The sequence below is a fragment of the Thunnus maccoyii genome, chromosome 13, assembly GCF_910596095.1.
Source record: "Thunnus maccoyii chromosome 13, fThuMac1.1, whole genome shotgun sequence".
NCBI classification, from domain to species: Eukaryota; Metazoa; Chordata; class Actinopteri; order Scombriformes; family Scombridae; genus Thunnus; species Thunnus maccoyii.
In genome coordinates this window covers 27,092,621-27,107,791 of record NC_056545.1, presented here as the reverse complement: position 1 = coordinate 27,107,791, position 15,171 = coordinate 27,092,621, and the positions used below count along the sequence as shown (strand labels likewise).

The window sequence follows — 15,171 nt, the reverse complement described above, 5'->3', positions numbered from 1 at the left end:
CCTGTGTTCTCAGCTTGCGCTGGGAATTGAATCATTGCCTTTGAAACATAATTCACTGCAGCAACTGTTTTTTTTCTCCATTCAATTTCAAGGACTTGGCAACCTTGTCCTATTCAAACGTGTGCATTATTACCTTTTATTGTTGGCCATAAATGAATGGTGAGGTTCAGCACTCTAGTGGCAAGTAACACATTAGGGCTTGTATAATATCACGTCTCAAGGTAAGAGTCAAACCTTCTACAAGCCTATGTTTCAACACCAAACCTACCATGCTGAAAGCTATCAAAAACCATCAGAAGGCAATTTAAAAAGCAATACCGATGCCTTTTAAAGATGCAACAAGTTTAAGATTGCATTCCATTTGCTTTAGAATAAAGGTGCATTGGAGTGGCAGCACTTTTACAAATAAAAAAACAAACAAAAACACATCTCGATTATGCTGTGTCAATGTAATCAGCATGGGTCCAAATGACTTGAATAATTTGGCTTCTTTTGACCATTCAACAAATATTTAACAGGTACATGCTCAATTTAGAGTTTAAACATTTCTGAAGGTCCCATATAAACTCAGACACATTTAATAAATACGGAGCAACAGGCTGCCTTTTTACACTGTAGATGCCTTATCAGACATATACTGTTTCTGCATGCACGTTGAATGCCAATGGTGAATGATTATGTAAATAGTCTGTTTAGTTTTTCATTGGAAATTGTAAAACTAGAATCAAATGGAAAAAAATCATTATCCATCCATGACTATTTCCACTCGATATTTTCATTAAATGAGTGTATGCAATCTTTTTGTCATACAGCTGTCAGAAATGAGACCGCTGCACAGAGCAAATTGGAGGATTTTCATGTCAAAAGATGTGCTGATGGTGAAAATGTGAGTGCAGGACTCTATTTCCATCTCTGTTCTATCTATGTAACTTGAGCTGCTGGTGAGCTGACATGTTGGTAGACATTGTAATCTTGCTCCCGAAGATCATTAATTTTAAAACCTGAACATCTGTATAAACACTACTATTTTAATTATTTTTCTGAATGAAATGTGTTGATGCTAGGATACAAAGAGGAACAAAAAGCTGAGAAGCTTTCATGATGGGATTTAAAACATAGAAGGCTTTAAATGCTATTCACCAGTTTCTAAAGGCCTTATTTTATTTTTGTCATATCCAAGGGTTTTCAATGCCCATGGGAACCCTTGAAAAACCAACAACACAGCATTAATGACATGTTGATTATTGTGCACATCTGATGCTGTAAGTGTTAGCAAGTGGAGATGTGCTGTGACAGAATGAGGATTTACCTGCTGGGACAATGAGGTGGTGCGAGCTCTAGAGCAAGCTATTGTAAATGGGTCACAGTAAATGTAGAGGAGGATGGAGGAGGGTCAGAGCCCCAGAGGCAAGCCAGCCTGCTGACTCTCAATTCACCACCACAGCTCCTTAAGTCTCCTCGAATGTAACAATGGCTACACTGCATAAACAAGTCTAGTGGGGGGGGGGGTTGTGTGCGTAGATTTGTCAAACTTTGATAAAGGTACTATAGTATTCAAGAAAACAGGTAAGGAAGACCAGCAGAGGGCCGGCAAAATGATCACTTTGCAACCCCAGATTTTTTTCACTTTCAAATTTGTATTCTTCAAGTGATATCACTTGAGGTAATTTACCTATATTCTCACAGGTCCCTCTGGAGTCACAAAAGGTCCTCTACAACTTTTTTTCCACATATGCAGTAGTACTCTCTAAGACCTATAAACAGACTTTGATGTGTAAAATCCTTTTGCTCAAATATCCCTTTGAGCAAATTTCACCTCAACATCTCAAAATAAGCCTGAAAAACCTAAATACAAAGCACATTCACAGTGTAACATACCAACACACAAAGGCACATTCCCAGCAATGGTGCAACGAGCGTAAATTAAGATAAAAAAGATGTAATCTGTTGGCATGGGAATATCAGACAGGTAATATAAACAACGTGCAAAGGACATTGACAGGTTGACATTTTCACCTTAGGTCACCATTTCATTTCAGAAGAAAAAAGGCATGTGGAAATTTGTGTCAATTAGGCTACTTCCATTTAATTACCAGTGTGTCAGTCAGGGGCTGAAATGTCTCTCCTCTGACCTTTTCTCTTGTGGCCTTGTGCTCTGCAGTCATTACTGTACTGCTGGGTGGAGGGGCTGCACTACAAGGGAGGTTGGTAGAGGGGAAGGAGAAGGGGAGGTTACAGGGGGAGGACAGGCATGTGTATGTGTGTACGTTTGTGTATGTGTGGGATTGTCTGGGGAGTGTTGCTGCCTGCTGACCTGGCCATCCATCAGACAGGGTCCCATCCATCCACACCCCCCCCCCCCCCCCCCCCACCTACACCCCTTCCCCGCCTCCCCCCACCCAGGGCCCATCAGTGCAGCTCTCTGCCAGGCTTGGAATCTCCACATTAATTTCTCATCTGTGGCGCCCTAATGAGCTCCGCCTGCTCGTCCACCTCTGAGACCCTACTGATTATCAGACAGGGGGGCGACCATTTGTCAATGGCAAGAGGTGGCATTTACACTGCTGACCTTGCTGCCAAGGAGAGAGGAATCACAATTGGGGAGAAAAGAGAAGTAGGAAAGAATAGAAAAGAAAAGGAAAGCAATCAACAGCTCAGGAGCACCATGCTGTTTGCCATCACAAGCACTGCCTTGTGTAAAGACGATCTCTATTCATGGAAGTGAAGGAAGGAGGGTGGGGCACTTTTATGTTAAGTGTCCAAATGTTCATCTACCTGTCTAGCTTCAGTAAAAACTGATTCAGGGGACAAACTTTGAGGTGTAATCATATTTTTTTTACTTCTAACATTCTCAGTAACTTGTTTAATGGCTTCTCAAAGGGGAATATGCTTGTTCCTTTGGTTTGTATCTCTCTTTGTGTGTGTGTGGAGGCGAGTGGAGGCTCAGGGTTGGCTGAAGTGGTGAGCTGTGGGCCTGTGTACACGTGCCTCAGAGGGAGCAGGGATTTGCCGGTTATTGGATGGAGGGGAACGGTGTAGGTCTGTGACACCCGCTAACCTTGGCCAGGGCTACTGGGACTCCGGGGGTATCCATCACTGTGGCAGCCCCGAGACCCAGACCGGGGGAAAAGCCACAGAAGTTGCCGGGGGAGGGAAAAAAGCTAGTAAAAATTTAATGCACTCCGCAGAGCGGTCATGTCATACTTGGTTATGGAAAATAATCCCAGATGCCTGCAGTGCTAAAATGGAGCTGTAATGTGCTCGCCTCCTAACCCGGCCTGACAGCCATGATGTACGACTACCATTACCGGAAAATATCACTTCAACTAACCCGTGATCCGGCTCCGCTAAGGGTCATATTATCCATGAGGAACAAATTACACTCCCCCAAAGTAAATACAAATTTCCTACACTGACTGGGTACAAAGCACAGAGGGGGGGAGGGGGCAGGCGGGAACGTTACCTATGACAACGCTCTGCAGAGTGACAAGGATGATAAAGTACATGACAAATCACTGGCTGACAGGGTACTCTAGTGCAATCAGCCTCAGCCTCGGCCTAGCGAGCACCCACTCAAGCCTGTAAACACTACTCTCTTCCTTTGGAGGGGGCAAAACACATAATCTTTTAACGCTGACAAGTTGCTCTCTCCTTTTTATTACTCATCCTTCCCACTGCGGTGGAAAGAGGGCGGGTTTGGGGGGGAGGAGGAGGATATAAAATGGTTTTATGTACAGTGCTGCCGAGTGATTGAGAAACACGACTCTTCTGCTGTAATTGCCTGAAGGCAAACACAGCAAAACAATAAAGGAAGAGAAACAGCAAATATATTACCAGTTCAGATCTTTATTTTATGTCAAGGACAAACAGGTTCCCTCGGCTGCTCTAAAGCACCCACTTAGATCCCTCGCCTCCAATGAGAGCAAAGCACAGCAAATTACAGCACTCCGTTGCATGGCCATTAATAAGACGCAAAGCATTTTCAAAATGGCATTTACGGCTTGTGGCTGCTGATAGAGCGAGTAAATAACACTTAGTAAAGGTGTGGTCTCCATATAAAAAAAGCCCTGAGGTAAGGGAAAGAGAGATAAAAGAAAGCTACAGAGTGATAAAGTCCTGCAGATGACAGCACGGAGTCATTGTCTTCACAAAAGGTCTACGTAACACCATTGTTGAACAGTTAAGCTGGAAAATGCACTTGAGCACTGGCAGATATTCATACTAAAATATTTGACTGGCAGTTTCAAGGTGCCACTTACAAGCAAAAATCACTTAAGCATTAGCAAGTCCAGACAGAGTGAGTGCCTGAGCACTCTTGGCAATATTACAAAGACTGCTAAGACAAGGTACAGAAATTTGCCAATGTTGGATTTGTAATCTAAAAGATGAATGTTGAGTGAATGTGTCAGTGCATGCATGTTATAAAAGAAAATAAAAAAGGCAGGGTACATTTATATGTATATAAATGAATAAAAAAATATAAAAACACATGTTGAGGGGTAAGTGATGTTTTCAGTTTCACAGCCCCCCTTCAAGGGAAACCTGTTGGTTTTAACTACACTATGAAACGAGGCAATGTCACTGGGACTTTGGTGGATGCACATGAAAGACACTTGAGGCTATGGAGCTTTTTTTTCAGTGTGCTTTCCTGCCAGTAAAGCAGGAGCATCATAACTGGGAAAAAGCTGCTCAAGCCGGTCCTGCCTAGACCTAATAAAAATGACCACCTGATCCTGCTTGGATCCTCCAAAAGGTTAGAGCGTGGAGGGGATGAGTGCAAAAGCACATTTTGCTGACTGTGTTTCAGGAGTGGAAGATGGGCCAAGCTACATGATAGTGACAAACAAAAGTGGACATCTTCGCCAGCAAAAGCTTTGGGACAAGGTTTTTGGCCACTCAGCAGGCGTTTCTGCTTGCGTCCCGATGCCAATTTAGAAATCACATGATCCAAAGAGTTCCCTCAAGCAGGCCGCTGTACATTATAGGTTGAAAAAAAAAAAAGGAGACCATCCTATTCAATGCATATAACATGAGAATAAAATGAGCAATTAAAATTGACACGAAATGCTTTAGTGCAGTTATTGCGGGTTTTAGTGTAGATAAGGAACTAGACTTTTAGAGAACATAGAACAAGACAAAATTGACTATTACATATTCAACACACATGCAGTGATGCTTCTTAAATACAGTGTAGACCTTTAAAGCAGAAGTATTCACCTTGGCTCTGCTCATTAGCTGAGCTCTGAATGAACTTCTTGATACTGGCAGAGAGAAAGGAGGAGTAGTGATAATGTGGGCCTAAGCAGAGATGCTAATGATAACGTATATAGAGCTAATAATACCAGTGTTGTGTGACGGATGGCTGCAGTGAGCTTGCCTCCTACCTTTCTCCCAGCATGCCATTAACATGTCATGCTGGAGAGAGCCCATCCTACAGGTCCCTTTGTAATGAGCAAATGCTCTGACAGTTTCCAACACACGCAGACACACACTCATACACAAACACACAAGCAGGATTGTGTGCACACATATTCTGAGATGCGAATAGCTGTCTCTTATCAGAGCCTGGCAGCTCCTGCCGACACGGCAGAGGCCTTCTACACCAGGCAGAACATGATTTCTCCTAGGAACACTTTTTCCATTTCCTGCTTTTGAAGGGAAACTAAATAAGCCACGTTTGTCCTCATCTGAATACATTTGACCCATTAAAACGACTTTGCTCTCCTGCGTCCTTCTCTGCTGCGGTGTTGTAAAGTAGACCACGTTGTCCACAGAATGCAAATGACAACAGTGGCAGTGAGCGTAGCGTGCTCGGCGCCTGGCAGAAACAGATAGTGGCAGAGGTGATGTGGACTGAGGAGGGGGTAAAAGTGTTGAGTGGGAGCTCCAATTACTCCCTCACATTGCGGAAGAACACATGAGTCAGCCCCTGTCATAGGGGTCCCCTATTTACTAATTCACTCCTCTGTTACTTTAACACACAATTAATCAATGACAGGAAGGTGTAGTCTGCGCTGTTCATCAGGAGCGTAACGTGAGCCAGGGTGAATTAATACAGTCACTGGGGGGATTACAGCTCACCATGCTCTCTCTCTCTTCCTGAAACAAAAAGGAATTGCCACCGAGACAGGAGCAATTTAAATCGACAACACTGAGTAATGACTCAATTTGCTGCACAGTCTAAACACCACAAGCAAATGGCATTACTAAATCATTAGAGTGGATCTAGATCTCTGGTTAGAAGTCATTGGATAATATGGCTGCTCTTAGAATCTATAAGGTTCGTTCAATCTGTGAACACCTGGATATTATAAATGGAGCTGAACCAAATATCACTGTAGACAGACGGCTAAAAACAAACTCATAGAGACTTACAAAGCACTCGGGTATTGTAATCAATAAGCTTTGCTTTGACAAAAATGTGGCAGCCATCATTAAAATAGTAAAAATAATGATGTAAAAATAGTTTATAGTTTGATTTATTTTATCGACTTCCTTTTTTATTCTTGCAAACAGGAAATGGTTTGGCAGCCTTTTTATAGTAAAAACAGAAGAGGTGAATCAGGCTAAACTCAGTGACATCTTCAAGAGACTGCTGAAAATGAAATGTGTGCATGACTAGGCCGAGACTTAACACTTTCTAACTCATTTTTACCAACAAAAATGTTTTCTTGTATAACCTCCACAAAGTAGTAGAATTTACACAATTACCACTCTCTGTGTGTCATTCTGTTTTACTAAGTATCTCTAATACTCCTCTTCTGATTGGCTTTGCTGACAAAACCTGTCCATTGTTGTAGCACTGTAACCATTCAGCAATAAGATGGTGACACTAATATAACCATAAGTGTCACCATCAGCCCAAACCTTCAACTTTCACACCAATATAGTGTTCTGTATCTCCTGGTCCATTACTCATACAGACACAACACTTCCTGTACAGATTCTACTCCAGACAGGAAGATGTCTCTTGAATTTGGTGATTCCATGACGTTTTCTGCACTGCCACCATCAGGCCAAACCTCACCAAGCCTTACAAAACTATTCTGACTATTTCCAGTTGGCGCTTCCGTTATTTTTAAAAACCTTTGTACTTGTTTGTTAGTGATTGATTATGTTTCCCTGCAAATGTTTTATTTTATGTTTTTTAGTGCAAAACTGAAACAAAGGTGACAAAATTGAAACCATGCACCTCTCAGCAAATATAGCACATTATTACACCACAGAAAGATGCTATAGATCTTAACAGTGGGAGGTGTTATTTGAAATTATAGGAGCAGAAATAAACAATGACCACCTGATTATAGGATTGTGTTATTTCCAATTAGCAAAGGCGTGTGTCGCAAAAGGCAGGCAGATAGATAGCTAGATGTGGCACAAGATACAGAGTTTTCCATATGCGCCAGCCGCTGGCTAAACAGCCGACTGCTCATTTAAGTCCAGCCGGCTACTTATTAAAAAACAAATGATTAAAAACATGTTCCCCTTTAAAATAACCTTGTTTATGTTCGTTGAATAAGAGTACATTTATGTTTCCCGTAAAACAATACATTAAAAAATAATGAATAATGTCTTAATTACAAAAGTTCTGATCAGTCAGGAATAGGTTGGTTTTAAATATTAACAGCTATTTACAGACTGTGTGGGCTAAAACACACAAGAAGCCTAATTCTCCTTTACAATAATTCACCACATGTTTACAATCAGGTAGACAAACTCATTAAAATAAGCAATAATTAAGATCAGTGTATATGATTGAAATAGTGGCATTAGAATATGCCGGAGGCCACCAAATTTGGGCTTTTTATGGCCATGCCCCCAGACCCCCCTAGCTGGCTACTTTTTCCCACTGGCTTTTTCCCACTTTTTCCCATATCCTCATGGAAAGCCCTGCAGGATATACAAATATATGCAATGTACTTCATACTGTGGATATGCCAGTCAGTGCTTGGCTTTAAGCAAAAGAAAGCCTGCACCACCAGCCCTGGCTGTCACAGCAGTCTCATTTAAATGTCATCTAAATCCTAAAAACCCAGAACAGTTCGATTTAGATTTTGCACATCATTAAGTCATTTATAATTAATGCGCTGCTAATTAAGGCTTTCTCATAGTTATTAACAGGATGTTTAATTCTAATTACATTAAATTCTCAGCCTTAAAGAAAGTATAATATTTGAATCTTATTGAAACCTGATAAAGGATGCCTAAAATAACCCAAACACATTTAATAGTACATAAAAAATGACAGTGAAAGGCAGGCTTACCTTGTCGTCTTGGTCACTCTCAGTGTCACACTGCAAGAAAAAGAAAGGTAAAGCTGAATATTGGTAATAATATGTGTATTCCCTGTTTTATAACTGCTCCTGCTTAGATTGCATTCAGTCCCGACACATGAGTGCCATAATCTAATTTACCTTTTCAAATGGCATATCTTATCAGCTCTTTAATGACGAACTTATCATACTCATATTCAGTGTCTGAATATCATCAGATCACTTCATTAGCTGACACAAGAACTGGAATGTGTAACAAAGCAATTTTCTCATGAGCAGCCGTGCTCTTGTTAACATTGAAACCTATGTGAAATTCAGATGGAGCTGGAATCTCAAAACACTAACCGCCACTAGAATTATAATTCCATGATGTGTGTTCCTGCTTGAGGCTGGGGATGGTGAAATGACAAGAGAAGGAAGGGAACTTTGTAATGGAGGGAGGAAAAAGTGGTTAGATTTCATTTTTTCTTTCCAATTTCAATTTCAAGGTCCACTTAATTCTTTATCAACTAATTAGTGTGATGCTGGGTGACTGGCGGCCCTCAACGTTGTGCATATGGCTGAGGTGCAGAGAAGCACTGGAGTCGGTAATGAAGAAGGCACTGGGGGGGAATATGGGCAGGGGTTGGCACAGTATTTGTGTGTGTGTGTAGGCGGGGGGGGACTGGGAGTGCAGGGAGGGGTTGGTGGGTGTCGATTAAAGTAGGGAGGGAGGGAGGGAAGGGGGTGAAATGATTGACAGCCTAGGGATTGAGTGACAGAAGGCCCTGCCATTTTTTCTTTCTCTCCCTTTTTTTTGCTTCCATCTCTTGTTTTTTGCTGATCTGGGGCCCTGCAGAGCTCAAAGGTAGCTGGCTGGGCTCGTGGCTGGTCTGTTTCTCAGGCTGGACAGTAAAAAGGGGCCTTGTGAGCTCAGCAGGAGCATAGCATCCAATTTACAGGCCTGTCCCACACGGCCCCAGGGGCCGCCTGCGGCACACTGCCATGATGGTCAGCTCCAGCAGCTCATAAATTATGCAGCGGCAATAAACGCACTGGGCAAACACTCCTCAGACGTTCTCTGCTCTCCATTTCTTTCTCACTCTTTCTCCACCACCCACAACATTCCACCCTCATTTTAATACAGTGTGCAGAGAGCCAGCAGCCCTATAGACAATCAGCTGGAAGAATAAATAACGGTAATGAAAGACGAGTGCAGGTTCTGATTACACGTGAGTGTCTAATAGAAAAAGCCGCACACTGCGTGTATTAATGCACATCTATTGTTGCTTGTGAATAAATAGGCGTGTCTGCAATGCTTCGCTCTCTCTTGTGGCCTCCCACACAGGGCTGACTAATGCAGCAGCAGACAAGATCTGATGAGCAGTATTAGCTGTCTCAACTGCTTCCATATATTGAGGCCTCTCAGAATATGACAACGGTAATGCGACCGAGCACTCATTAGCTGCTTCTCTGCTTGTGCACACTACACACCTGGGAACACAGGCATGCAAGGGGTTCAAATAATGGACATCATTTCAGTTTTTTCCACTGTGTTGTGATCCATAAAAAAAAAAAAAAAAACACACTACGAGCCTTTCTTTCTTTCTTGTGTTCCTTCTTTTTGCTCTCCCTCCTTTTCCCTGTTCCCTGGCTGTGCAGCCAATTGCTTTGATTGCCAAGATAGAAGACGGCTGGAATGACTTGCCCTTGCTTGTGAAGCAAATGGAACATGCTAATGGAACTCATCGTATTACCCGATGCAAAAGTGCCATAGCTCATTACTTTAAGATAAAAGGATATCATTGTAGACGGCAAGCAGAATTGACTTTCTGTGCTGCGACTTGATGATGATTTAATCAACTGCTCTCTTTCACTTCTCATCCCTGCGCCTGTCGCTTTCGCAGGTGCCACTAAACGAAGCACTCACACGGCTAGTGGGGGAGAGAAAAGAAAAGAAATTGCTGTCATTACTTTTTTTCCCTAGGAATAGAGGTATGCAAATTTCCCAGAGCGACAAAGGGTGGAAAAAAGGGAAAACTTAATAAAATGGAAATACCTTTATAATGAGCAAAGTAAAAAATCCTGAGATCAGGCCTGACAGGCAAGGGCAGGCAATTTGATCGTCCTTACAGTGAAGACGCCAAAGCTCCCCTCACACTCGCTGCTCAAGTATAGAAAAAAAAAAGGTAACAAAAAGTAACAAATAATGATAACTGTGAAAAGATAAAAAACACATCTCAGGCATACAAACAAGTCAGTGCTGTCACTCACTGATAAGTGATCATAGTGAACTAATGCGTAGCCTCATGCATAAAGCAACCTGAGGCGGGGGAGAAGAATCCCTGCATATATGGATTTTTCCGCTCCTTGTATTTCTACTTACTGACTCTTACATTAGAATCAGAGCCGGAAAGCCAGAAAGTCTCGGCTTTGCACTTGGCAGTTGGAAACGTCACGAATGATGGGAAGACCTCATCATTAATAACAGGTATTGTATTGTTTTAGGAGGTGTGCATGAGCTCAAAAATTCAGTTATTGCTACGATTATGGGTAATCTGAACAGCTACTGATGAGTGAGAATGAATAAACCTGCAGATCTATGGTTAACTGTAATGTCAAAATCACTTTATACCAATCCTGGGAGGCCATGTCTACTGAAAAGACACATGTCAGAGGTTTAAAATGAATGACAAAAATGAATATTTCATACTGAAGTGAGAAAAAACACAACAACAATGGTGCTATTGAGATCAGTGGAGTTAGCTCTTCTAACGGGCTGAGGTAGGAAATGGCTCTTATTTAAAGCAACAGTCATGTACAATAAGGAAACCATTAGTCCTGGGAGGGGGCTGACAAAGAAAAGTGATACTCTACCCAGGCCCACTGCTATTTACACAGGGCCAGCATTATACTGTACAGCTAGACCCTAGTGTTTAGTTTAAGTAACACAGGAATGTCAAACATTAGCTTCAGCTCTAAGAGCTGTTGATGTTGGCCTGTATCCGGAGCACTTCTGATTGCCCCTCTGCTCTCACCCGGGCCTCTATTTTGGCTGAGTGCTCTTACAAATTTCCCTGCGCTCTGTCCAAGCATCAAGCCTTTTGTTTATATTGGTCTGGGAGTAGGAGTAAATTATTCTTGTCCTAAATCCTCTCCAGCTGAGAGTAATACTGGCCGAATAGAAGGGGAACATAAGGAGCTATGGGCCGAATGCTAAATGATGCAGCTATGCTATCGTCTGTAGCAGCAAGGCTCACCAAAGTCTCCTGCCAGAGCCACCCGCAGAAAAATGTCTGGACTGAAGAGTTAACCACATCACACAAGGATGCGTGCGAGGCAAGTATGCCTTGTTACCTTTTCCAACATAACCTCCTGGAAATCCACTGGTCCACAAATACTAACAGATGTTAAGTTAATCAAGACAAAAATTACATGCATAAACGATAATTCTGAAAGCAAACAGGGTACATTTAACAGGTTTATTATATTTATATATATATATATATATATATATATATCTGATCTGCTGTCTCCAGTGTTACAAGTTGCCTCTAATTTTTTCTTAAATGCCATCTTCTTAAGTGTAGATCTGTGATGGATGCGTATTGTCGCCCCCATGAGTGACATTAGCCTCAGGTTATGCTGCTTGCTATCCGTGACCTTAGAATTAATTATGGTTGATACGGGCTTCATTAAAGCACCCCATTGCACAGAAGATGGTGTCTGTTTATCAGTCTGAGCCAGATTGTCCTGCAGGATGGCTGAAGGGGTTAAAGCCCAGCGAGGAGGCCAACCTGCTTGCATGCCTGGGAGCTGGAAAGACAGCATGAAGGATGGCAGCCATTGCCACGGTCAGCTCTGACAGTGCCAATTTGATGTGCTGTCGTCAAGGGCTCCTCATTCCCTCCTCCTAACAGCTCCTTCCAGATAGCTGCGCGTCCTGATGGTTTTCTGATGCGAACAGTCACATGGCAAAATGGTTTTCTCCCCTCCTGCTGCATCCTCCTCCATCTGCTGCTGGGGCCTGGGTGCCGCCGACCGCCTGCCTGTCACAGCGTGCGTGGAAATTAGCTGGGGAGGAGGTGCTCGCTTGTGCTAATTACATTTTAATCATTGGAAATGTGTTGGCAAATCAAGCCTTGATTGCCATCTTGGAGCCCAGAGCTCCTCTCTGCAGGTTGGGGATGGGAGTGGGAGGGATGTGGGGCTACAATACGGCTAGGCCCAGTCTCATCAAGCTGGACACCTCGCTCTCCACCGCAGCTTGATATGGCGGCATGCCTGGCCTACCGCTGGGTAGGGGCTGTGCCACATTATTCATGGGGAATAGAGGAAGACCAGGATGTCAAAACGGGGATCTGTGCCATGCTTATTCTCAAATCCCCCACTCACACCTCCCGTTCCTGACTGTCTTTCTCTTACTCCCTCTCTCTTTCTCACCCACACATTACACAGTCTGCCAGTCCCGCCACTGTGAATTGAGGAACAACAAATAGAGCTGGGCAGGAGGAGACTGATGAGCTCAGGGTTTGCTACACAGCACCTGCTTTGGCACACAGAGCTGGAGCAGCAGGCCCGTCACAATACACTCACAAATTAGTTTCTTATAACACAGACATGAAAAAAAGAAGCTGACGGTAAAATCGGTTACATCGAATTTAGAATTTTTTAGAAAATAATGGGAATAATGTTAAGGGTGGCAACACGAGCATGGTCCATACTGAATGGAGATGTGGTCCAATTTGTTTACTGCACCAAAGGCAACAACATGACCACTCAACCGCCAACTTCATGCAGCTTTATCACCAGCTGTGACTTGTGATATTAATGAACCGACAGACCTTCTGTTTAAGACCCCATTTTCCTTAGTCACTGTTAACCACTGCTACACTACAGACTGATTCACACTCATAATGAACCAAAACACAGTGCCAAACACACACAGGCCCAACTGCACACTGTGCTTAAGTGACTTTACACTGGAGTGAACCTCAAATAAACTCTGGGATTACTTTACTTAGAAATAAGTCCAGCAGACACACATTTCATAAAAAGGTATCCATAAAAGACAGATTTGTAAATACACCTAAAAGTTCAGCCAGTGGGAGGAAATTCAACATGACATGCCTGACTGGGACAGATCATTAAAATAAGCAGGGTTCTGTGGTGATGACATCAAACATTTAATTTCCACAGCATCTGCTTGATGTCCAACTGTCATATGAAAGTATGGCAGGAAAGAAAAGACCTAAAGAAAATCATAAGGAAAACAAAACAGCACAGCTCGAGTGTTTGAGACAGTCTATATAGTCACATAAGGCAAACGCCTCCTCCAGCAGCCAAGAATGTTTCGTCAGGGAGGACCAGACTTCTGTCTGGACTAATATAACCAGGTCTGATCCACATGTAGAGCACCGGCCAAATGCAGCAGGCCAACATCTGAATGCAATTTCCCTTCAAATGTAAAACTTTATCCAGAAGATATTCAATTTGACCGCAAACTCTAGATTCCAGTCACTGGGAGAAGTGGAGCTAAAGGAGGGACGATGGGGGAGAAGCACAGAAAAATGAAGCCTTCCATAAAATAATAAGAACTTTATAGTCTGTGACCTCTGGTTTCAATACTCTGGAGTGCATTCTTTTTATGTTTTATTTCACTGGACTGTGCCCAAACTTACTGAAAGAATATTTGAGAAAGTTCTAAACGAAACTCTTTATTATTAATTCCATATTGTTCAGTCTCTAATGATTTATATTAAAACAGCACCAATGATGTCAAACCAGAGAGTTGGCCCAGCAATATCTGCAAAAGGAACTCCATGTTGAGGTTCATACACTTTTCAATGCCAGGGATGAAAAGATTTGTTCAGGAGGCATAAGAGTGGTGGATGTGTATGTTTCCTTTTGTTTGAGTGTGGAGGAGGGTAGGACATTTAACTCAACCTGAGATGTGCAACGTACTACTGAAGTGATGCTTGCCAGAAACAGATGTTGCCGCAGGGTAAGCCTCTCTGTTGATCAGTCCCATCCACCCACCCACCCACCCCACACAAACACACACACACACACACACACACACACACACACACACACACACAAACACACACACACCTGACAAGGACCAGGGTAGGAAGGAAGAAACAGAGAGGTGCAGCACTTTGCTGTCTTAAAAATCCATTTGTTACACAAGCACCCAGTATCTTTCCTTCCAGAATCATCTCAAGGCGAATCTCTCGGCTACAGGCAAGGCTCCGGGGTGCCTGGCGGTGGGAAGCGTTTACTGGTTATCTGATAAAAAAAAAAAAAAAACAACACACTGCTGCAACACAAAAGTGTGGGCACATACACAAACACCCACAAACACACACCTTGCCTCACCCCAGTTCTGCACTCTGTTTCCATAAGCCAACAGGGAACTGAGGCACAAAGCAGATGCTGGATTAATCAAAGATTAATAGAAGGATTTTGAGATAATTACATACATCAAATTGCATTGTTTTTGCGGTTATAGTGACTCCCCTGAGATGAGCCCTCTTGGTGTGTATTTTAATTACCCCACATGCTAGACATTAACAATGATGTGATTTGGCATCTTCATTACAGCAATCTGGCCACGCACATAAACAATCAATTTTAGACTATTTGTGGAATGCTCTTAAAAAAAGCATAATTCCCAGCGTCAAGACAAACTGGGTTTTGAAGAGGAGAGGAAGTAAGTGTGGGGGAGTTTTGCACAGATGAGTAGATGGAAGCAGAAATTAATTTCAAGCTAGATGAACAGGCATATTTGCCCTGTTCTCACCCCAGAGATGCTGACCTGTTAGAGCTAGTGAAATATACCACTGGGTATTGAACCTCAATACTTTTTTGGTCCCAAATGAAATGTGTTTGTAGCACCGAGCATTGAAAACTATCA

General features: G+C 42.7%; 1 protein-coding gene across 23 annotated transcripts in view; it reads right to left on the bottom strand.

Moving 5' to 3' along the window:
- The window catches only part of auts2a (activator of transcription and developmental regulator AUTS2 a), a 480,371-nt gene that overhangs the window by 100,397 nt on the left and 364,803 nt on the right, over positions 1-15,171 (bottom strand). For all 23 annotated transcript variants that reach the window (XM_042430283.1, XM_042430285.1, XM_042430284.1 and 20 more), the window contains one exon: positions 8,265-8,294. In XM_042430283.1, coding sequence (XP_042286217.1) covers positions 8,265-8,294 — 30 coding nt within the window. The remainder of the gene's footprint in view (positions 1-8,264; positions 8,295-15,171) is intronic.